Source organism: Stigmatopora argus, chromosome 2, assembly GCF_051989625.1.
Source record: "Stigmatopora argus isolate UIUO_Sarg chromosome 2, RoL_Sarg_1.0, whole genome shotgun sequence".
Taxonomy (NCBI): domain Eukaryota; kingdom Metazoa; phylum Chordata; class Actinopteri; order Syngnathiformes; family Syngnathidae; genus Stigmatopora; species Stigmatopora argus.
This window is the reverse complement of record NC_135388.1, coordinates 5,655,493-5,680,551: the sequence shown is the minus strand read 5'-3', so window position 1 is coordinate 5,680,551 and position 25,059 is coordinate 5,655,493. Positions and strand designations below refer to the sequence as shown.

The 25,059-nt window shown below is 38.2% G+C and overlaps 2 protein-coding genes across 2 annotated transcripts in view; both read right to left on the bottom strand.

The window, feature by feature from the left end:
* Positions 1-773: 773 nt before the first annotated feature.
* On the bottom strand, positions 774-10,524 carry lpcat2 (lysophosphatidylcholine acyltransferase 2). The gene is made up of 14 exons (XM_077595042.1): positions 10,226-10,524; positions 9,807-9,949; positions 6,853-7,070; positions 6,598-6,710; positions 6,418-6,478; positions 6,133-6,191; positions 6,005-6,039; positions 5,869-5,923; positions 5,329-5,411; positions 5,138-5,263; positions 4,919-5,072; positions 3,446-3,544; positions 2,826-2,967; positions 774-1,583 (listed from the first exon to the last, which is right to left on the bottom strand). Exons 1-14 carry the CDS (start codon positions 10,334-10,336, stop codon positions 1,414-1,416), a joined length of 1,569 nt encoding a protein of 522 aa, XP_077451168.1. The 5' UTR covers positions 10,337-10,524; the 3' UTR covers positions 774-1,413.
* Positions 10,525-11,454: 930 nt separating this feature from the next.
* Positions 11,455-25,059, bottom strand: part of mmp2 (matrix metallopeptidase 2) — a 28,015-nt gene continuing 14,410 nt past the window's right edge. The window contains exons 3-15 of the mRNA XM_077592657.1: positions 21,622-21,686; positions 21,225-21,451; positions 20,385-20,533; positions 19,252-19,380; positions 18,904-19,077; positions 18,402-18,575; positions 18,160-18,333; positions 17,574-17,729; positions 17,378-17,504; positions 15,467-15,603; positions 14,413-14,572; positions 14,216-14,325; positions 11,455-12,401 (exon numbers count right to left, since the gene is read on the bottom strand). Of these exons, the coding sequence (XP_077448783.1) occupies positions 12,298-12,401; positions 14,216-14,325; positions 14,413-14,572; positions 15,467-15,603; positions 17,378-17,504; positions 17,574-17,729; positions 18,160-18,333; positions 18,402-18,575; positions 18,904-19,077; positions 19,252-19,380; positions 20,385-20,533; positions 21,225-21,451; positions 21,622-21,686 (1,886 nt within the window). The 3' untranslated portion in view covers positions 11,455-12,297. The remainder of the gene's footprint in view (positions 12,402-14,215; positions 14,326-14,412; positions 14,573-15,466; positions 15,604-17,377; positions 17,505-17,573; positions 17,730-18,159; positions 18,334-18,401; positions 18,576-18,903; positions 19,078-19,251; positions 19,381-20,384; positions 20,534-21,224; positions 21,452-21,621; positions 21,687-25,059) is intronic.

Below are 25,059 nucleotides of genomic sequence, written 5' to 3'. Positions count from 1 at the left end.
TTATATTTACTTCGATCGCAATTGACATGCCACAGTTGCACATTTGCTTGTTTCAATGTATAAACATGAATAGAAAAAAAGTTAAAGTACACTATATTGTCTTCCAGACTGCATACATGCAAGACAAGAGGGAGGGATCAGTGGGAAAGACTAAAACATTGTTTGCTAACTGCTGCCACCAGGTGGTAACTCAGTGAATTTCACACAAAATTGGCATACAATTGAGTTCACGTTTGCCTCATAATGAACTTAAATTTTCTTCAGTGCAAAACCATGTTAATTAAACATGCATTCTTGTTATCCTTTCAGAAATTGCTTAGTCGACGAAATAACAAACAAAACATAACAGCTTGTTGTTCCTATGAACGCCCCCTGGAATACACACAATTTGCCTTTTTGCTCACAAATTGTCCTATTTTATTTGCGCTGGAGTCAACTTATGCTGCCTCAGCATGCCGAGCAAGGATGTAAATAGACAGAACACACAGAGCAAAAGCTCCGGCTAATTATCCAGCTGTCTTACAACGGTCCATGTCCCTGAGTACAAACATACACACAAATCTGCTTACTTGGATTCCTATTAAAGCTTACTGTACACTAATTACACTGGCACAGAAAAAAAAGTAAAACAAAGGACGAGGTTGGAGTGGTGCACTCATAGAAAGTCACATGAGGTGGAAAGCACACAAGGTAAGCCAAAGAACAATAATTACTAGGTTAAAAACACCTAAATGATCTTATATTGACATCAACACAACTGACACCGAAGTTAGTTGTGATATCACTCAATTTAATTATTGTATTAAACCCTTGCTTCATTTCATTCATCTTTACATTGCTTCCTAAATCATTTTTGTTAGATCGTATACCTCAAAAGTTCCATAAAAACTGCTGCCATCGCATATATATGGCTACCAATTGTTGTTGTGAATATGAATTCCATATTTGAGTTTCAGTAACTGTCTGAAAATGCCGTTAGAAGGGTTTGTCAAGCCAAAATGTTGCTAAAATTCTGCATATAAGAACGGTGCACTTTGTGTCTTTCGAGTCAGAGATACTTTAAACTTTTCTTTTTATTATTGTTCATGATAGAAATGTCTCCAAAGTTCACAATGAAAATCTGAACTGGCTTGAGCTGGTACATTTCTAAAAGCATAGTATTATCATGTTACATCAAAATGCCCTGAAAAACAAATTCAACAGGGACAAAAGAATACAATAACAAGGTAACACAATAAGCAGTAACTTTGTCAAGTGCTCCAAACTCCATGGATTTAGTATGTCTGCCGCATAAGGCACTACTAAAACTGAAAATCAAAGCATTTTTTAAAATGTCCATAAAAAGGCAAGCAACATGGCCTACAGTGTGACATGGTTCTCATGACCAGAGGGAATGTGGATAAAAAAATTCTGTTAGTCTTCCTTCTTGTCTGAGGTGCTGTCTTCCTGATTCTCGCCAGAACCGCTTAAGTGCAGCTCTCCGGGTGTCACTTCCTGTATGGCCTGGTACCGCTGCAGTTCCAGATAGGTAGTGAAGAGCTTGGCGTACTCTGGGTGGGTCATGGCGAAAGCTTGAAACTCACCTGAGGGGGATCCCCAACAAATGAAATGTTTTCAAAAGCAGATTTGTCATGACAAATGCGAGCCAAATTGAAGGATCTTTTTTCCGAAACTCAAGAGTTTGAACTACTTATATTATTGCATTGATTGTTGCGCTGAAACAAAATCTGACTTAAGCTCTATATTCTGTTTTTGTGCATTGGAAAATTATTGCAAAGGGATCTTTTTTTTAAACCACTTAAAAGTATGCATAAAGTAGCAATATGTAGGAAAATAATACCTGTAAAAATAAGTACTATGTAGTACGTATGTATGTACTGATGTTTTCTTTTTTTCGGTTGTTTTAGTGCTCACTTTTTCCTTGAACGAGCTCATATCTAGCTTTTCGTTGGCAGCGGACTTTATCGTTACGGATTTACAGTAATCCCTCGAATATCGCGGTTAATGTAGACCAGACATGGCCGGGATAAACAAATTTTTATGAACTTTAAAAAATATATTTTTTTTTTCTTCAGCGCTGAGTCCTAGTAGCAAGCGGAAGACAGGGGAGTGGCTTCCGCTTGCGAGTTTCAGCGTGGATTTTCACATTTTTATTACTTAAAAAATATATATATATATATATATATATTTACTTCAGTGCTGAGTTCTGTCTTCTGTCATTTTTCTAGTACCAAGCAGAAGACAGGGGAGTGGCTTCCGCTTGCGAGTTTCAGCGTGGATTTTCATATTTTTATTAACTTAAAAAAAATAAACAAAAGAACATTTCGCACCCCCACCCCACCCCAGAAAAACATCCGCGATGTAGTGAAGCCGCGAAAGTTGAAGTCGCGATATTCGAGGGATTACTGTGACTTTAGAACCTGTAAGTGTGTTTCCATCAGTGGAAATCCAACAAAAAAACAACACATTTTATCCTGACAGCGCTCCAAAGCAAAAACAAGTAGAATCAAATAAACACAAGAATCAAGTGTGCTGAAAACAGTACAAAAACGAACAAAGTGCATTTCATTCAAAATACGTCATGTGAAGCTGCACCAAATTTCAAGTATACACTTCATTGTCAAGTCCTTTGCATCTCAGCAATTGGAAGAATTTGTTTTATCTTTGACTAAATGATAAACTTGAGTAAAAAAAAAATTAAGATTATGAAAACATGTTTTAGTCCAAAAATAGACAAACAATTTAAAAAAAATCTAAAATTATTCGCAAGCAGATTTTCATACAGAAGAGAAGGGCTAAAGTGTTGATAAATATTGCATACTCACTGAACGAGATGAAACCCGAGCCATCTGCGTCGATTTCTTTAAAAAGTTTGGCCATGTTGAGATCGGATACGCCCAAAGCGGAGCGCAGCAGTGCCGTGAACTCCTCCCGTGTGATTTTGTCATCCTCATCGGTGTCAAATAGCTAAAAGACATTGATAATGGATGAAATATCTGTATTTGGTGCTAAGAAAACATACCACCTTCATTTCACCCAGTAAAATAATTTGAGAGCAGCTTCTCACAAACTTTTTCCTCCGAAAGCTAGTCCAGAGACTAAAGCGTTTTCAAGTTTACTTTGTTTCTTTCTTTCAGACCTAATCTAAAACAACATTTGTGGTCCTGGTCGGCAAAATTGACTCAGAGACTGACTTGATGACTCCCACAGCGGTCGGCAGCAGACACAGATTATTACCATGACAAGATCCAAATGTCTTTGAATGCGGCTGTCTGCTTCCATTTCACAGCTGGCCAACAAAAATCGGGTTTCAGCCTTGTTCAGTATTATTCAAACCTAGGCATGCCTAGCATGAGACCAAGCTAATATCTGCTATTTAAATCACGTTTACCCCTCAAAATTGAAAGAATTGTGTTGATAGTTTGAGTTTGTAAATTTAACATACCTGGAATGCCATGCGCAGCACCTCTTCAGTGTTAGCAGGTCGACATAAGATGGTCACACCGATGACATACTCTCTGAAATCTATGGTGCCATCTCCATTCTTGGGAAGAAACAAACATGAAAGTAATTAATTTCAAGCCTTAATGCTACTCAGTACTACTAAAACATTACTTTGTACTCCAAAATAATACACTAGGGGGAATTGACTCTTTTATTGCTTGTGTACAAATAGTTGTGTCTCAATCATAGTTGATTATCAAGCAAATTCAATATTCAATATTGTATTATTTTCTGAATTTGGTCACAATTTTGTCAATTCATACCATAATGCCACGCCACACAGATTCATAGTCCGTGCTGGCTCCCAGACTAATTAAGTTTTAGCACATATGAGCATTAGCTTTTGACGAACAGTGCATCAGTGGTGTGCCGTCAGGGCCTTCAAGGCCTTCTCTGCTGGCCTAAGAAATATCTGAATCACAGACTGATGTTAATTATATTTTGTCTATGAATAATTCCAAATTGTCTGTTAGCTTCCTTTCATTGCTTTTCCCCCTGGTTGCACTGCTTCCAGATGTGTGTTTTCATATTGAAGCATTTAACCAATCACATTTCAGCCATTATTTGTTGCCAGAGTCAGGAATCTGCCTCAAGGCCTTCACAATCAGTTCTGCAGGCTCTGCTGCATTAAACAAGCGTTGATAAGACTGTTGCTTTAACCAATCAGAATTCGATTTGGGGAAACCAAGGCCTTCTCACAGGCGTAGGGATACGTCATTGCCTTCTTGCAGGCGTAGGGATACGTCATCACTTTCACCAACTATGATTGGCTAGTGATAGAGTGGACTAGCCAGAGCTACCAAACTGTATCTGGAGCGAGCTGCACAAGCAAATATATTGTTGTGTTGATTTAATAGCGGTTTTGTCAACCCGCAATGGCTGAAGGAGGAGAATAAATGGATTTGTTTGCAGATTTACTGTCAAAGCCATTCTCAAGACGGACTTTTCAAGAAAAAAAAAGGTGGACATCATTAAGAAAGGTCGGACAACTCCAAAGCAAGCAAGCCTGTCACAACCGGGAAAGAACATTTTCAGCACTAAATCGAATAAAAACGTATGCCAGAAATACGACAGGACAGGCTCGACTTTCAGCATTCGCTTCGATGGCGATAGAAAAGGAGGAAAGAAAGGACGATGGATATTGTTCACAGGTAACAAGGATTTTTGGTGAGTAAAATATGGCTATATTCCTAAATAATATCTCAATTGTATGAGGTTATTATTGATGATTTTTTATGTGTCGCAGCTGCAGTAGAGGTTTTATAGCCATAAAATAGTTTTTGAGGGTTGGATTGATTCCGACAGCTGAAGGCGTCGCTAGGAAATTCACGGACCGCCACTGCAGTGCATACACAAAAAGTGATTATAAAAGTGTCTCTGCTTGCAATAGAACTAAAGATGTCAAATGTCGTACCCTGTCAAAGAGCGCAAACAGCTCCTCCAGGGCAGGACTGACAGGGAGCTTGAGGAAGCTCGCAAACTCCTTGATGTTGATGCGGCCCCCTTTGCAAGAGCTGGCCATGGCAGCAAAGTCATCCAATTCCTTCCTTACATTATCCCACTTGATACTGAAGAAGAATCCACATGTTTTTTTAAAGTGTCAGGTCAACGCAATGTCAAAAAAAAGTCATACTTGAGTTTACGGCTAATTTTGGTGAATTCAACCAGGCCAGCCTCCATTGGCAGTGTCAACTCGCCTGCAGAGATCATCAGACGGCAGTCTTCGTACGTGTGGTCCGTCACAGGGACACCCAATGCCCTGTAAGTGTGATGAAGCAAATAATACAGGGAGGTTTGATGCTTTCAGTATGTGTCTTCACTCACTTGGCCATGATGTCTCTCACTTTGCTAGCGAGCAAAGCAGGACTTTTCTTCTCTTCCTCTGTGGGGATGTAAGGTGGCAGAAACTGAAGAATACAGTACATCATAATAAGGTCACAGGGCCAGTCAAATCACGTATGTAAAGCACCGAAAAAATAAACTAAAGTTTAAATTCTGCCGTCAATATTACCAAAAAGCCAGACTTTCAACCTCTCTTCATTTTTTATTTGCCAATGACAGAAAACCGGAGATATGATCATTTTAATTTCATAAAAGAACATGTTTGATCCACTAGAGGGCACTGCTTCTTTTTGAACAGATTATGTTTCATTTCAGTATTTTTTTCAGTTGGAACTGGTTGATTTTTGTGCAAATTTGGTGCCTAAACTGTGATAGGTTATAGTATAATAGCATTTCCTATCGATGAGGTGCTGATAAAAAAAATACAATTGTTAAAAATCAAAAGCTTTTGCTTATTCTATTACAAGAGCCAACTTCAAGAGAAAAATAATAAAAACAAAACGTGAATTGTGTAAAGATTACCTCAATCTCCACAGTGGTGTACAGCTGAGACAAGGTTAAAAGCAGCAGGGTCCTCCTACAAAGACATATTCATCAGAATAGTGGGTAAAAATAAACATAACAAAACAAGAACAAGTTTTGCAATGAGTCAACTTACGAGCTGAAACCTTGCCAGGTCCATGTAACCGTATCCTGGATGAAATAAAAAATACCGCAAAGTTAATGCACTTAAATAGTCCATGTAATCCAATTATATTTCATCCAGTATTGTTATTGGAAACTTACAATTTTATTGGGATATCTCATAATCACAGGCTGCACAGGTACGCCTGGAATAAAGGCACCTACAGTATGGAATAAATGCAAATGAAATTTAACATATGCTGTAAATGTTTTACATATTTCTCTTGTAATATGTTTGTTTTGGTGTGAACACTTTTTTATTTACATGTGGCATACTTGGGGTTATGTAGCAGTAAAGCATGTTTCTAACCGAAAGCCAGTTGGGTTAAGTTCAAGTAATTTATGAAAGTGATGAAAAAGATGGACTGATGAGTTATAATACTGAACCTTGTTTGAATGTGATGAGACACGAGCGATTTGTACAGGTCCCCTCGGGAAATATCAAAACCTGAAAAGGAAAAAAAAGAAGTTGCATACAAAGGAAATGATGCAACAAGCCTCAACTTGAACTTTGAAGCTCTTTGGTAACAAGGTGTGTTGTATTTAAGTAGTACTATATTTTCAAACCTGAGGCCAGCGGCCTCCTGACTTCGCTCTCCCGACAATCTCTTGGATTGTGTTCTTTCTTGAGTCAGGGTCTTTTCTGGATACCAACACTGGCTGTAGGCAGCGGACAAGTCCTGCGAGAAAAAAATTGAAAATATGAACCCCAGTGGATCCCAGCTTATATCATATTAGACTCAATACCATTTAGCTCATTTAAAAACTGACGCAACGTCAACTATTGTCATAAAAAGTAGAAATGTCCCAAAAATGTCTCACTGCCAAATATGGGTGTGGCCAAATTCTCCACCCGGGACACAGTGGAAGGCAGGCCAGCCATGATGCACACGATACCATCGAAGAAGGTAGAGTGGGGGGCCACCGCAAGGATTGGGGCCTCGCTGCTGCCCACCTGCTTGCCCTTGACCACCACACGGAAGCCCATGCAGAAGTAGTAAGCTCGTCCCAGGGCAGCCATTACACTCAGACACATGACCCTGCAGACAGTCAAGTCAAGTTAAAGTTTTTCTATGTGCTGTACCAATTAAAACAAACTAATAATAAATCATGTGCATTATATCAACAACAATTGACATAACTATTATTGTTTTTTTTTTTTAATTTATTCATGTATTTATTTATTAACTTACTTATTACCTATCTATTTATGTCGAAAATGCCTTTCCTATTTCTGCATCCTCACCCTCTTGCTACTGTGACAACGAAATTTCCCGAATACGGGATGAATAAAGTTATCCAATCCAATCCAATCCAATAATGATTTTATTGACAATAAATTTAAAATGCCAATGTATACGTTTGTTTAGTTGTGAAATGCCAGAAAAAAAATCAGGTTCTAAATAGGATTTTTGAAAACCCCTCAAGTAAATTAAGAAAAACTGTATTTTACAAGTGTATTTTGCTTTATATTTAGCTTTTAGTGTACTTTTTACTGCGACATGCAACATTGCATTATATGACCTCACTATCTAACAAAATTGGCATTATGTTTAGGTTATAAAGTGCAATTATATTGGGCAAGTAGTTGCATATTTTACATGTAAGTACCAAGTCTTTGCAACAAGGGTTTCACAATATTGTGCTTTAATTCTACTTTGCAACTATTTTCGACTTCCGCCATTCGCTTCCTCATTGCTTAAGATGTCAGCTTCCGCAACTATTCTAACAGAAGAAATTGAGTTTAAATAAAGCAATCAGATACTGGATTTGTTCAAGCATAAACAAGGAAGAGAAGATTCCAAAGAGTTTATGGAAATGGATGCCTGTGTTCTGGGAACACACCCGAAGCAATTCTGGTGAACAGATATGATCTGTTAAAGCACTTAGCATAAACAATGTCAAGATCTGGATTTCTGATAATAAGATGCTCTGACTGGTGATTCTTTGGTAGGGATCGTAAATCCGAGAAATGTTCGTATGAATGAACGTATTGGATAAACACAATGAACCAGGAAATGGTAAAATTGCTTTTATTTTATTTATTTTTTTAATGCCATTACTGAGCAGTTAAAATGTTTAAAGAGTCCTCTACCTTATTCTCATGATATTGCAAAATTACATTATTAATATCTTAAATGGCAGTCCAGTGTTATTATTATATATAATACTCTTACTTATTAAACTAGTTTATTTCAATTTTTCATCATATTTATGTTTTTATCAATCCAGTCGTGGTGTTTTTATTGTTGAATAAATTATACAATTAGAAACAAAACAAAAACAAATGCATGTCTTTTGGGACGACCGACGAATGGCATTTATTACCGTATTTTCTCGCATATATGCCGTTTATGTCGCTAAAAAAATGATGACTGAATCAAGGGTACGGCTTATATGCGCACAAATTACACTTGACATGCACGGAACTACAAGGTGACTGACAATGCGGCTGGTACGGTCCTTTATTTCAAAATACAGGGTACCTCGACCTATGATCAGCTCGTGGTACGACATGCTCGTGGTACGACGAAAATTTCGATCAAATAATTCGCTCTAGATACGAGAAAAATTTCGAGATGCGAGAAAGCCAGGTGGCCATGACATGAGAGGCTAGTTATCATTGTAGCGCACTGTCTTTTTTGCCGCATCTCTTTCATGTATTACAGATATCTACGAGCACTGAACGGTTTCTTTCGCCTACACATGGACCAGGAAACGCACAATGCGCATGCGCGGGCAAAAAGAGGGCTTTCTGGGTAATGAAGTATACTCGTGCACACAACACCGATTGCCAATGGCACCCTTTCTCAGAATAAAACTTCATTACCCACAATCATACATGGGTAGGAGGTTGCATTTCCTGTTTCCCCCCTTAGCATGTTAGCTCCCGTTGGCGGAGCGATCGCTAATTCAAGACTACTTCTTGTTGGCAAGTGGTCGTGTGTTATCCTATTGTGACGACATCTGTGTGCATCATTTTCGGAATATTTTGAAGGGAACACAAGAGCAAACAGCCCATCTATAGCGAACGTGAGGGTGGAGGCGTGGCAAACAACTAAACCGGCCAGAACGAAGGTAAAAAAAGATTAAAACAAAATTAGAATTCAGTTTTGTGTGAAGTTACATTAAACGTTGAGTGTCTGTATATATTTATCCAAGTTCATTTAAATTTGTTTGTTCGTTTACGAGTGCGTTGTTACCGTGGATAAAGTCCCCCCGAACACCCCCCTCCGCCTCCGTGTATGCCGCTGTCTCCACCCGCCGCGAAATGCGTCTAATTTTACTTCTATTAAACACATTTTATTACTATTAAACTACTAATAATGTGTTACTTTGTTAATAGATGGCGAATTAGAAGAAATAAAACATTTATTCCAATCCAATATCCTGTTTTTGGTGTTTTTTCAGAGGGTTGGAACAAATTAATTTGTTTTCAGTTCATTTCAATGGGAAACGTTCGCTCAAGTTACAAAAAGCTCGACATACGATCTCAGTCTCGGAATGGATTCCGATCGTATGTCGAGGTACCACTGTAGAGGAAAGATAAACAGATAAAACGCTAAACAAAATTTATTTTTGACGTCTATGAATGAAAAGAAAAAAAATAAACTATCTTGCATAAAACCTGAAAAAACTAATTACCTGTGTCTACCAAGGACATTGTAAATTCAACGATTTTAAGGCAATTTTAAGGGTACGGCTTATACACAGGTTACAGTAACAACTTTTTTTAAAAAGATTTCCCTCACTGGGCTTGTTGTTTAAGAAGTTACCTTCTCCATCCTGTCATTGGTGCCACGGCTCCTTTTAAGGGATGCTTAAAGGTGATGATGACAGCCACTGGCCAGGACACCATTAGGACCAATGTGATGAGGATGGCTCGAAGAGGAACCAGGATGATTCCTTGAAGGAAACACTGCGCGCGCACCCACACACACACACACACATACACAAACAAGGCTGTCGGAATGCTATCCGGAAACACATGTCGTTTACATTCCATGATCCAGATCCAGATCAGTGGGGCGCTCATAACCCCTCGCATTGTTCTCGCAGTAAGCAACAACATAGCAAAGCAGATTACATACGCGGGGCAAGCCGAAGCGATATGCACATAATAGCACACATATCGAGGAGTATGTTGTTTCTGTTGGGCATATTTCATCTTCAGGCGCCGTTGTCACTCACTCACTTTGATTATGGTGGCCTTGGAGAGTTGGGTGTCCTGCACAAATGGGTTGATGACGGCAGGCAGCAGGAGAGATTGCTGCCTCGGCAAGGCGAAGACGCGCTGAGACGGCATCGTGAGCCACGAAAACGACGCAGGTTGCAATTACAGGGGAAGCTTCATGTTATCATTTCACTTCCTCGTCAGAGGCCCTACCTTCAAACCTGTTATATTTCCTCCTCTTTTTTTGCCTATTTCGCAGGGCGAACCCCAGCGGTTACGCTAGCAAATAGAGCTCATAAAACCATCCCGGAAGTGACCTGTTTAAGCCCCGCCCTCCTCGCAGTTGTCCGCGATTTGGGGAAAACATCGGATTATTTGCGATGGCCTACCTAGGCATTTTTTTGGTAAATTATTTTAATTTTGATTTATTATAGATTATGAAATAACATCGGGATTTACCCAATCCTCAAAAATTAGTGAGTCTTTAAAACATCTGATATGCAGATGGATAAAATGATTTTCACTGAGCAATTTTTCTATTTTGTTTGATTTTCTTTAATGGAATGGTTTGTTTTGAACCTATTTATTTGTTTGCTAGAGTTTTGTGTCTTTTAAACGTGCTACATTATTAGTGACACCGTTTGACTAGGCTGCACAAATGATAATGGCATGATGTAAACCAGAATGAGTGAATTTTCTATTTTTTAATTTTTATGAAAAAAAAAAATCTAAAGTGCTGTCTGTACTAAAACAAAACCATAGAAGTTACAAACAATCACTTAAAAATCGCATAGGTGAAACAGAAATTTAATATGAAGTTGTTGACAGGTCTTAAATCAGTCATTCATTAAACCTATAAAATTTCTGTATTGGCATGTCCACACGGTGGCGCAGTTTTGTTTATTTAAAAGAGCCCAAAACAATTCTATATGGACTGGTTGAACGTATTGGGAAAGATTATATTTTCACTTTATTGGGTCTTCCTTTGTAAATTGTGGAGTTCTTTGATGCACAACATAGATTGGTAATTTTTTCCATATTTCTTAATTCTGGATACATTCCTCTTCAGTCTTTCTTTTTAAATATGTATACATACATTTTACGTTGTAATATGCCAAATATTTAGATATAGAAAATAAAACCGCAGCCGGGTCACTTTGATCCATGTTGTGCGTCAAAGGTTTAGTATATATGGTATTGGTATGTAATTTTTGGTTGTATTACTTGACTGTGTCACACTCTTCACACAATTACTTTATAATGACCATCTTTATTGATGACAGGAACAAAGTGCACAAGCATGGTAACCAACACAAAATACTACAACTGTATTGACAAGTTCAGGGAAAAGCAAAAGAACAAAAAATATTTTTTTAATCAATACTACTGTGGTATTCTTGTCGTGACAAAACCATGCAGCAAACCAAGAGGCAACCCGTGCCTTTATTTCCTCTCTATCAAAGTCAATGAATAAAGCGCCTACAAAGTGCTAACCAAAAAGAAAATAATATCTGCCTAAACATATTACTCCTGGAAAACCCCTTTCCCCATCAACTCTTACACAGAATATAAAAATGCATGTATTTACAAAAAAGTGTCAAATTAAAAGATGTACGCTTTTCTTTTAGTTTCACACTCCATTGTGTGCATTTTCTTAAGTATACATTTCTAAAGCACCATATTCGGTCACAAAGATTGTGCAAATGTCATTTTTTTACAAATGTATTGCACAACCATGAACAAATCAACTATCGTTAAAACTGATATATTTCATAAAAAATGACTTTACACTCACTCATTGGCTTTGTCCAAGCTACCGTGGAATCTTATACCTACATACAAAAAGCTCATCTTACAGCACTTTATGCATTTTGTTCAATGCACTGTGGACATACCTGATGTCTCTGTTCAAAACTAGAATAAAATCAAATAATAAAAATGAAAAGTTACATAATATATGTTGTAGATGTGCATTGGTGTGGCAAATAAAATTTCTCACAAATGAAGCTATACGCTTCACTGTGTAAAATGTCCAATAGTGGCCTCTAACGCAGAATTAAAACAGGTATATAGCAGAAAATAGCCCGCAGCACTCAACAGCCAAGCCAGTCTTTTTTGATTTCACCCAACTTGACAATCTTCAAACTGCTGTCCTCCAGTTTGAAATAGTGGTCGTCTTTGAAAAAGTAGCTGTAATCTGAAGACAAGCAAATTGCACAAAATGAGGATTTTGTACAAAAAATGACATGGATGTTGGGCACATATGGGAAAACCAAAAGGCTAATACAGCAATAAACAGCAAAAAACAAGCCGTCGATAACACTAGGGAGTGAAGGTCCGATAAAATGATGAATTCTACCTGCAGATAAGTAAGGAAATAACTCCAAAACAATAAAATTCATTGCTTCAGAAAACCTTCTTTCAGTGGTGTGCCATCAGGGCCTTCAAGGCCTTCTCTGCTGGCCTAAGAAATATCTGAATCACAGACTGATGTTAATTATATTTTGTCCACGAATACTTATTAAATAATTCCAAATTGTCTGTTTGCTTCCTTTCATTGCTTTCCCCCCTGGTTGCACTGCTTCCAGATGTGTGTTTTCATATTGAAGCATTTAACCAATCACATTTCAGCCATTATTTGTGGCCAGGGTCAGATATCTGCCTCAAGGCCTTCACAATCAGTTCTGCAGGCTCTGCTGCATTAAACAAGCGTCGACAAGACTGTTGCTTTAACCAATCAGATTTTGAGTTGGCAACACCACAATGCCTTGTCGCAGGCATAGGGAAACGTCATTGCATTATCGCAGGCGTAGGGATACGTCATCGCTTTCACCAACTATGATTGGCTAGTGCTAGAGTGGACTAGCCATAGCTACCAAACTGTATCTGGAGCGAGCTGCACAAGCAAATATATTGCTGTGTTGATTTAATAGCGGTTTTGTCAACCCGCAATGGCTGAAGGAGAAGAAATTGATTTTTTTGCACATTTACTGTCAAAGCCATTTTCAAAATATGGCTATATTCCTAAATAATATTTCAATTGTATGAGGTTATTATTGATTATTTTTTATGTGTCGCAGCTGTAGCTGCAGTAGAGGTTTTATAGCCATAAAATAGTTTTTGCTGAAGGCGTCACTGCACGGACCACCACTGCCTTCTTTTGATAGATCTGTCTTGCCACTGCCGACTGTAGCATCTCAGGCTTAAACACCATATGAGTTGCAGCTACACCTAAATAGAGGCATGTCTGTCCAGCTACACAGTCTTGCTTTATATAACGACGTCTAATCTGAGACGCGGGTTAGCAAAACCGCAACAGAAAAAAAACCTTGATAGCATGCCACTGGCAAATGATTACTTTTTAAAAGGAGAGTGGCATTCGTTTTCACCGTTGTACATTACTGTAATTTTGTTAAAACTAATATGTTAAAGTAACATTGCACCTAGTTCTAGCGTTTCTATTAGAATGCTTTAGCAATGCCAAGAGTCCCTTGTGTTTACCGTTGAAAAGAAAAATAATGATATCATTTAGTTGTTAACCTGCCACAAATGTAACCTTTAAATCACATGTGTCAAAGTGGCAGCCCGGGGGCCAAATCTGGCCCGCGACATCATTTTGTGTGGCCCGGGAAAGTAAATCATGAGTGCCGACTTTCTGTTTTAAGATCAAATTAAAATGAAGTGTATAGATGTATATTAAATTTCCTGATTTCCCCCCTTTTAAATCAATAATTGTAATTTTTTAATCCATTTTTTCTGTGTTTTTAGTTCAAAAATCATTTTGTAAAATCTAAAAAATTATATATATAAAAAGATAAAATAAACATTGTTTTAGAGCTATAAAAACTGAATATTCTGAGTTTTTAATCCAGTTCTTTTAATCAATTTATTTTAAAAAATCTAAATATTATATCTAAAATGGTCTGGCCCACGTGAAATCAAGTTGACGTTAAAGCGGCCCGCGAATCAACCCGAGTCTGACACCCTTGCTTTAAATGGAAAATAAATTACCAATTCCATTGAGGCTGAAGGCAGCATCAACACCATCTGGGATGCCATTCCAAGATTCAGCGATGAGTTTGGGGAAACCGCTATCCATTCTCTTTGTATTTTCATCATATCTGCAAGTCAAGCATCAAGAAGATGATTTAGAAAGAAAATAAAAGCACACTTCAAGTTATTCGACGAGTAACAATGTTTGTAATCACCTCCAGAATTGCTCTCCGGCAAAAAGATACGTCTTTCTGTTCTTCCTAAAACTGAAAGCAGCGTCAATCTGTTCTACATCGCTCGGCAGGCCGAGATTGTCGATCCTCTTGGGGTAACCTTTCTGCAGCTCATCGCCCTTATACACCCACATTTGATCGCCTGCGGGGCATAAGCACAAAGTTACTCATTCTGAATACTCAATCTAAAACATTTCTCGCCATCTTAATCAATAGCACATTTTTCTTTTCATGAAGAGTAATAACATATGCGGATTCCGTTTTAGGGCCAAAAATGATAAATTATTGTGCTTAAAAAACAAAGTAGAATGAAAGTTAGTAATTTGACTGTTTGGCTGCTTGGTAATTTCAATATTTTTGTATTATTATCATATATTTTATATACATTTTATGATCGCGCCAAGACGTCGTGGTGCGATCGGAGAGATTTGGACCCAGTAGCGGGGAAGCAGGAGGGGACGAGGCGAACTGTGCTCATGATAATAACTTGTAATAACTCAGGAAGCCTTACGAAATAACAAGGACTTGAACGTCCAAAACGAAACAAAACCGGAGCATGGAGAATAGTACCTTTACAGCGATGTATGCAGTATCACGCAGTACGATCTGACAATGAATACCACTTCTGTGGTGTTTAAATACACACATCCGGAAGTAATCATGAATCACTCGCAGCTGCTCGAACCTAACGGCAAGCCAGGAGGGACAAACGAGCTGCTCCTGACAAATGTACTTTAAGAATTAACTCATTGGCTGCCAATGACGTCGATAGACATCCAATCCATTGCTGAAATTTTTCTCTCCAGCTGGTACATATTATCTAAAGCCCATCATTGGCTGGGAAAATAATTTGTTCATTTAGTTTTGCTAACAAATGTTAAAGAACCACTAATAGTTGCCTATTGGGACACAAGATATCCTGACCAAAAGTTCCAGAGAATAGAAATGACTGACCATTAAAATCCATCCAAGTGGTTAAGGGGCAAAGACAAGTATTTGTTTCTGACGCAGCAATCAGCACGTGTATTCATCAAACCTGAGAAGAAGACAGTTTTCTCCTCCACTGGGTTTTCATAGACGGCGTCTATCTTGCCGGGCAGGTCAGGCCAGTAGGTGGCCACCAGCATGGGTCCAGTAGGCTTGCTTCTGAAGTTTACTGACCTGAACAAGAACCTGGCACAAAGAGGAAGGAAAAGTTAAAAAGGGAGGAGGGAGGTGTTTTAGAGTATGGAGTGGAAGGGGGTGGGCGGTCGGTTGGACTTCTCTGGCCGAATCAGCCCACAAAGACATGATTCATGAGCATCTGGTTGTCGTTAAGACCCAAGTATGCCGACGCCAGTGGAACAAGACCCTTCTTGCCCAGATTTGCAATACAACTTGACAATAACAACGGCGATGACGGCTGCTTCCTGAACACTTTTCCATTGACCCAATTTTCAAAAGGGAAGCCAGCAAGAATTGTCACTTCAAATCGAGGAATAAAAGTACCGTTTTTGCATAAACGCTGAATTCATTTTGTGGGCAACAAAGCCATCTTCGAGTACGATTGAGAGTTGACGTTATGCGATGGAAAGCTAAACATCGTTTAAAGAGAGATTCTGAAAAATGACCCAATTTTATACTATTTCTTATAGCAACACAATATCGTGCAAAATGATAATGACAACCAGAATCAATGATACCAAACTGAAACTTTGACAAGACTTACACTTAATTACAAATTGCTGTAATTGCGAGGAGCACAGTGATCTCTGGAATTTATCCTTTTTGTTTTGCTCATTTTTTTCAAATAATGAAAAGTTAAAGTGAAGCATATGAGTGACACCTAGCATTTTATTTTTAAACCCTACTACTGTGCTAAAAACAAGAACACTTTTACTCACTATAGTAAGGAATAATCATAAAATAGTGATTGGTGTTATACCAGAAAACTTTTAAGTGAACTTGGAGAGTGGACTGCTAAAAAAAAAACTTTTCTCTGCACTATGGAGAATACATTTAATGAAACTTTAAAATATATATTTGTTATATGTCTATTGACTATCCTTGCCAATTGGTATGGACATGAACTATGCTAAATCTGAGGCCAAAATCTGTTTAGGCTATTAGACTTTTGAATTGAAAATATTTGCCTGAACTCCTTTCTCCATTATTATGAGTCACAGGGAATCAAGTTTCAGCACAGCCCGATTTCCTAAAAATGGGCCAAAGCATTCAAGGCCAAAAAAGAAACTCTTATATAATGAAAATAAATGCATTCAATTCAATTCAAAAGCATTCTGAGTTGGATTTTGGTTTGATTCAAGCTCTTATGAAGCAACATTGAAATCTTTGGTCCGATTTCCATTGGACACAGTAGAAGTTAAAGTATCACAGCTCGCATTTACTTTAGAATGCTGAAACATTAAAACATCTAGGTCAGCAAAATGCTTACCCACTTACACAACTTTTAAGAAGACTGCAACAGCATTTCACCGCTGCATGAGTAATTGCTTTCTTCCAGTTCTTGTGAAGGAATGTACACAGCATTTACAGCTTTTCTCATCTCATTTTATGAACCGCTTTATCCTCATTAGGGTCACGGGGGGTGCTGGAGCCAATCCCAGCTGTTTACGGGCCAGGCACCCTGAATCAGTGGCCAGCCGATCGCAGCATTTACAGCTTTTGTAATGTTTAATTAATTTTATTTAAATATTTAAGGAAAGCACCATCTTCAAGTGGTTGGACTAACCAGTTCTAGTGAACAAATAGGCCAGATTTGGCCCCCGGGCCGCCACTTTGACACCTGTGTGTTAGACTATTCCGTACTTTAGATGGATTCAACCAAATTTATTCACATATACTTTAGCAGAATGGTCATCATGCTGATACATTTAATTACGGAGCAATTTCAAATTAAATCAGATCAATTTAGCTCAAAACAATACGGCAACGTTTGATCATTTACCTGTCCTTAAAGAAGAAGGTCTCTCCCCTGATTTGGGCAACAGCATCAAAAGTAACAGTCTCCTTACAGATATCCATGGGGGTCACTGGTCCTTGGGTTGGAGGTAGAGGCTTATCTGTGGGAACCCCTGGAGATATAGGAGTGGATTGTTATTTCCTAGGCTATAATAAAATCAGAAATGGTGTTTCCTTCCCACCATAAAGCTCTTGGATGCCCTTAATGTCATCGCTAGAGAGCCGGAAGTCCTTGGTAAAGGTGTAGATGGGAGCCATGAGTGCGCCAGGGTCTTCAGAATGTTCCAAGCCAAGAGCATGTCCAAACTCATGCGCAGCCACAAGGAATAAACTGTAGCCTGAGAAGAATCCATGTGATGGCATTTGTTAGCTTTCTATTTTATTATTCTAGAGTACGTGTCAAAGTGGTGGCCCGGGGGCCAAATCTGGCCCGCCGCATCATTTTGTGTGGCCCGGGAAAGTAAATGATGAGTGCCAACTTTCTGTTTTAAGATGAAATTCAAATGAAGATTGTAGATTATTTCCTGTGTTTCCTCATTTTAAATCAATAATTGCAAAAATGTGTACTAATTTGAATGTCCAAAAATGATCTATCGATTAGCACGATCGAGAAAGCTGTCAATTTATTAATCGATTAATTTTGGCAGCCTAGTTGGAAGACATAACGGCCCTCCGGATGTAATCGAAACTACCATGTGGTCCGCAACAAAAAATGAGTTTGACACCCCTGTTCTAGAGGATTTAGTGATTGGAATTGGTGAGCATCACCTTGGTCTGGGCAGAAACCCCACTTGCGGTCATCGTCGTAACTCTTGGTTGTACCGCACCACATCTTGCCGTCACTGCGTCCGGACGTGGTGCAAGCTTCGTAGGTGTCTCCCAGGAAGGTGAACGGGAACATACAGGGGCTCCCGTCACTGTTACCTCCAACAGTTGACATAGCTAAAAAAGAAGGTTTTTTTTTTTAAATTACTATTAATTATCACAACACATCAGTGTCCAAAGTATACCGGTTTCAGGGCAAAAGCCATAGGTTTTGTCCTGGTCATAGTCCTCAGTTGTGGCGCACCAGCGATAGCCGTCATCTCTTCCTGTGGTGGTGCAGCCGTCATACTTATCACCCTGGAAGGTGAACGGGAATTTACATGCGGCACCCTCGCCGTTGCCACCAAGGGTGAAAAGCACTGCAATGCAAAATTCCAGATGCAGTGTTAAGCTGGGTACACACATATGGGCATTAAAACCATTTCTTTCAAGTGGTAGATCTTAAACTTCTATTTCCTTGACATCAAATTCCACTTTCCTTATCACTAGAATATGAAAATGTAGATTTTTCTGCAAAAAAACTAAGGGACACAAAGGGAAAAAAGTGATTCTAGTTTCTTATAATAATAAAATTCCTGTACCCTGTTTTAGTTAACAAGGCTAAGTAGTATTCAGAAATTTTAAAAAAATCCCGATCACGAAAAAAATAGCCCCTGGTCTCATTGGCCAATCAAGGCTGTGACTTACACTCATGAGGACAGAAGCCATATTTGCCATCCTCGTCAAAGTTGTAACTGGTTCCACACCACAGGAAGCCATCGTCACGGCCCTGAGATGTACAGCTATTGTACTCGGTACCCTGGAACAGGAACGGGAATTTGCAGAACTCTCCGTCCGCATTGCCGAACTTCACCTTCACCACTAGTTGAAAGAAAACCAATATGATTAACTTGTCTGAAACTCATCTGGGTCAAGGATTTATGTGTGCAGCGATGCCAGAAAGTTACATTCATTAGCGTTGAACAGGCAGTGTCATCATGAGCATGTCAGTTGTACTTTCTGCAGTTAGGATGCATCATATTGGCAAAGTTTTACCTTGGCCGTCACCCAGCGTCCACTGCTCGTCATCGTCAAAGTGCGAGTCACCACCTATTCCCGGTCCAGGGGCGAAGGCGTGAGCCAAGAGGCCATCTTTGCCGTCAAATGGGTAACCATCACCATGCTCTGTTAATGACACATTTAATGATAAAATATAGAGCGATTGAGTGTTGGCCATGCTTATAAGACATTACAATTGATTTATACTCTTTGTAATGCATCGAATTGTACTCCAAGACCACTAAATGCAATTATTGGGCTGATTAATAAACCATCTTTGACATTAACTTCAGCTATCCAAATGGCATGTCAAAGTCGATGACAGTCTGTATGTATTGGAATAAATACGGAGAGTATGATACATAATGCTATCTATGTGTATGTATGTATATATGTGCTTATATATATGTATGTATATATATGTATATGTATATATGTATGTATGTGTATATGTATGTGTATATATGTGTATATGTATATATGTATGTGTATATGTATGTGTATATGTATGTGTATATGTATGTGTATATATGTGTATATGTATGTGTACATATGTGTATATGTATGTGTATATATGTGTATATGTGTATGTGTGTATGTGTGTATGTATATATGTGTATGTGTATGTGTATATGTATGCATCTGTATGTATCTATATGTATCTCTCTCTCTCTATATATATATATATATATAATATATATATAATATATATATATATATATATATATATATATATATATATATATATATATATATATATATATATATATATATATATATATATATATATATATATATATATTAGCAACACGCTTATTTATTTAAATATTTATTCATGTATTTATTAACTTACTTATTACCTATCTATTTATGTCTAAAATGCCTTTCCTATTTCTGCATCCTCAGCCTCTTGCTAATGTGACAATGAAATTTCCCGAATACGGGATGAATAAAGTTATCCAATCCAAATCATTCATTCTAAAGAAAATTGACCGAGGTGGAAAAAGGACACATATGGCATTCATTTATTTTAGTGAATGATTAATTACTTGGGGTATGACATGTTGGTGTGCAATATGAACTGTAAACATTTTGCGGGTTCAATCGGCCCGATTTTATTGTTGACTTACCATTGCGGCCAAAATTGATCATAATGTCTGCCTCGCCATCCATAAGGCGAGTAAACGACAGTGGCGTGAAATCACTCCACACTTTGAAGGCTCTGAAGAAAGCATCATTGATGACTTCCTCATCTAGATCCGGAGTGTAGCCGAGGATTCTGCAGAGGGAGAATGAAAGTAGTTATAATAATTACCTACTAGATAAGAATAAAATTGGACTGAACAGAGGAGGCTGGAAAGTAGAGAGCGTTGGAATTTGCTGTTTTGAAAAATGCAAGGGGCACCAAATGAAGTTGAGACAGTGGAAGCACTCATCCAGATAACCCAACTGCGCATGTTTGTAAACCAACAAAACCAAACACACACTACTGCATTAGAATACAGGATTTTGTAATAAAAACAGTGCCATAGCCAAGTGAATGGTGGGGAGGGGAATGGAGTTTCATGGGGTGTCCGGGAATGTTGTGGGGGAGGGCTGTCAAGAGTGGTGAGCTGGATTATTATTATCGTTATTTTAACGGGAAAGTAAATGCTGCTGTCAACCATTCGGAGCCAATGAGTGAGAATGTTTTTTTTCCCGTTTAAATCTTAGCAAACAGTTAGCTGGCAAGTGATCTTTTATAATTGAAATAATTGTGACCACTTTGTTAATATCTTCGCCCCACTAAAAAATTATCTATGTGCTATGGTTGCTTTTTATTTTAATTTGATCTCAAACATATCCAGATGTTTGCTTTAAAAACTTTGGCGTCATCTTTGGCTTTGTTTTTTTTCCGCCCACCTCACATTTACATTTTGCCTTTCAACACTAAAATGTGTTATTTAAGAAACAAAAGTTCACAATCTGACCTATAAGTGATGTCTTTTTTCTGCCATAAGGGTTTTCTGTGGAAGAAGTTGTAGTTGGCCACATCTGGCACGCCACAGCGGGGTTTTTTCATGATCTCCACAGTCTTGGCATCAATCTCACCGGTTTCTTGCAGGGAGAAGAACTTTTGCATTTTCTTTAAGGTGTCCTTGAGCACCATTAGGTTACATCTGTCTTTTGGGCATCCATAGAATTTGTTCAAGTAGCGCTACAAAAGGGGTAAAAATATATGGAAAATGTAAGAAAATATGTAAATATATATATATATATATATATATATATATATATATATATATATATATATATATATATATATATATATATATATATATATATATATATATATATATATATAAAAGAAGAATAAAATAATCTTACCAGTGCAACCTCTTTGTCTGTTCTTGGTGTGTCATCTCCAGGAAATCTGATAATAGGAGAGGGGGCTGAAAATGTTAATTCAAAGTGAATGAAATGTAAGAAAAACACACTGAGAAAAATGGACACGAAATCCATTTTGAAAGCTTCCGTGTGTCCTTAAAAGTTCGCTAAAGTTTCTCCAAGATACCCCTCTATGTGTTGTCTCTTCTCTACTGGAGTTTTTTTTCTTCCTTGCACCTCAAGCTCTCACAACTTTCTCATTTTTGCTTACCCATGCACTTTTTTTCTTCCTTCTTTGTGCGCAGCCTCGGAGTTGTGAAGAAAGCAAAACAAGTAAAAGTGGGAGTCAGTGATTATCCTAGAGGGTTGACAAAGTATGTCCTGAGGTCCACTACACGGTCCTTTGCAGTTATAGAAGATTTTCATTTTGTTTTGTTGCATTGCTTCAGCTTTTTTTGTACGACTGCTTGATAAATTCATTAGGACTGTAACTATCATTAACAGTAAATGTATGTTACTAATAGTTATGTTAATGACACAATAAGAAATAAAAATTTTCACCTTTATAAAATTGAAATCTATTAAAAGGACCCACAATTTAGCATTCATCAAACCAGAACTGTATAGAAAGTTAATGCTTTATTTTGAAGATCGAATTCAGCCTCATGCCTATTTCAAAGCAACAGTGACATCTGGCGGCCTAGTTGTGAAGCTGTAAAATGTTTAAACAGCGACCTCTTACGGTGAAGAGTGGGCAAAGTACAACTAAAATCTCCTGTTTTGAAATGACCACTGATAAATACTATAATATAATCAAAAGGACGCATTACCATCATTATTGATACACCATACAAAGAAAAACTTTCAACTGAAGAAATATGTATTTTTCCTATTTTGTAGGATGTGAAAGTGTCTCAAACCATGCTACAAAGTGTACATTATTCTATAAATTATGAACATGGTTAACCAAGCACGTCATGCAACAAGAGATTTAAAATTATATACAATTCATATCTATTTTAAGAATAATAGAAAATACATTGGATATTAAAATCAGTAGTAAGCATAAATACGTACCAAAGAAACACTCCAATGGTTAGAAAATTGGATGGATGAGAGAAGGTAAATAACTCGATGAATATCAACAAGACTATAAGATACTATACGTACTAAGAAAAAAATTCTAACGTAATTTTACTGACCTCTAGTGGCCAAAGTGTGCTTTGCACTTCCAAATTCAGGCTCTTGTCTTGAGTGTGACTCTCCACGGTTGTTGAGATCCTTCCTGTCATAGATTTTGGATTAAATCAATCTCCTTTTGACATCCCTTTATTCTCACTGTTGTGGATTACTGATAACACTCGGATTTTTTCCTAATAGAGTGATCGGAAGCACTTTTGACAGACTATGACTCCCAAAATGGATTTACTGGTCAATCACACGAGCAATCTCCCCTCTGCCCTTCAGCGATGTTACAGTTAATTTTGTGTAGTGACTTAAGCGATTTATTTGATGGAGAATTTCCAGGCGTCTGTCACTTATTCCGTGTGTGCTTTTTGTTGCTAAGTGACGTTTGATCCCTCGCAGAATGCCGGAATAGCGGCCTAATAAATGCATATGGGCCAGTCTGCCTCTTCCAATAAAAACTGTATGTACTGAATGGCTTGCAAGTATTTTGCAGACTATAGAATTAATAAGGTTATGATTTATGCAAATTTTAGTTTTTGGTTGTGTTTTTTTCCAACTTTGGGGACTCATTTTCTAGATTTCAATACGTGTAACTTTTTAACACTGATTAATTGGAAACCAAAATTGGCATGTGAGTCGAATCTCACAGAAAGATGCATGCACTAATGAGAGTATTTGTTAATCTGCCATATGGACTGATCAGTCCTAGTTTGGTGGCCCAAAGCCACAGCGATCCAGGAACGACAGTTGAGAAGTGGGGATCTGACATCCCGGCCTAAGGTCTGTCCAGTTGGATAGGGGTCAAAGCCAGCTGGAGCCCAAGACTGGTGCCGGCTGCACTACCAGAATGTCCCATTTGTGTTCGCAAGAGGATGCCACCCTGCTGACATTCCTGGAAGAAGCCACACTTCTTGATTATTAATGACGAGAGTTGTTGATGTGTTGGATGACCCCAAAAGAACATATGGCATCACATGCTGGACAGGACTGGACAAATTTATTCAGGCATGCCAGAAGAGTATCTGTTCAACTTAGAAAGAAAAACATTTCAATATATTTTGATGACAATACCATTAAAGCAAATTATATCCTGTCAATTCCTCAATGTTCTAACCCACCAGTCAATTTAAATACATTTCCAGGAGGCCGAAATTTTAGCTTATAGAGATCAGGAAAAACAACCTACAATGCTTCCAAAAGCATTAAACTTCTCAATCATCGGCTTTGTGCCTCAATTCATTGTCAGTTCCATCCATAACAAAATAAACACAAAAATCAGTTAATCATGAATATCTTAAGATCTCATCCCTATTTTGTCAGTTCTCTGGGATTATTTGAAACAGCTACACAGTAAAAGCATATAAGCCCAGAGCACACCGAAGAGGACGGTACACGGTCGATTGGTCGCCAATCTTTTGGTCGCCGATCTTTTGGTCGCCGGTCTTTTGGTCGCCCGGAAGGTTATTGATAATTACCATTTATATCGTTGCTCAAATTCCCTAAATACAAACTGCGAATTACTATTTAGTCATACTTAATGCCCTATTAATTATTAGGCTAAAGAAAAGCTCAAAATTTCCCGGACTTTTATTGTTTTTTGTTGGAGAACTTGTTAAGACCTTGACTGACGTACCTTCTTAAAAAGGGACAACACATGTACATACAAACTCTTATACACACACGTCGGCTCAGTGAAATTGCTGAGGGTCATTGTTGGCTTTTATTGATGCGTAGACTGTGTTGTTTTACCTTGTTTTGTCGCCGGTCTTTTGGTTGTCGGTCTTTTGGTCGCCGGTCTTTTGGTCGCCCGTTGTCACGGTCCGGGCGACCAAAAGACGGCGACCAAAAGACCGGCGACCAATCGACCACACACGGAAGAGGACGCAGTACCAGGAGAAAACCCACGCAAGCCCAGGGAGAACATGCAAACTTCACGCAGTGACGACTGACCTGGGATAGACAGAAAAAAAGGCAAAAAAAGCTAGTCTCTTCTAGGGTCTCGTGACACAGAGTAGTTTTGAATCAGTCTGTCGGCATTGTTTGTTTCTGCATTCGCAGGAGTAATTAAGCAATGGCTGCTGAGTAAATGAACTCGGCAACGGGGCTGTCAATAAATCTGTTTCATGATAACTTAATTTGGCTAAGCGCTGTTACAGAAGCCGACAACGCACGGTATATCACTCGATGATGAATTATTGAACATAAATCCATTATCTCTGACATATTTTATTTATGACGCTTGGCAAGACG

What these genes read in the sequence shown, in the direction of transcription:
- lpcat2 (XM_077595042.1), bottom strand. Translation starts at nt 10,336, where the DNA reads ATGCCGTCTCAGCGCGTCTTCGCCTTGCCGAGGCAGCAATCTCTCCTG. An exon ending in TGAGATATCCCAATAAAATT is followed by an intron (nt 6,040 to 6,132) that starts GTAAGTTTCCAA and finishes TATTTCATCCAG; the next exon opens with GATACGGTTACATGGACCTG. An exon ending in GTGAGAGACATCATGGCCAA is followed by an intron (nt 5,264 to 5,328) that starts GTGAGTGAAGAC and finishes TCACACTTACAG; the next exon opens with GGCATTGGGTGTCCCTGTGA.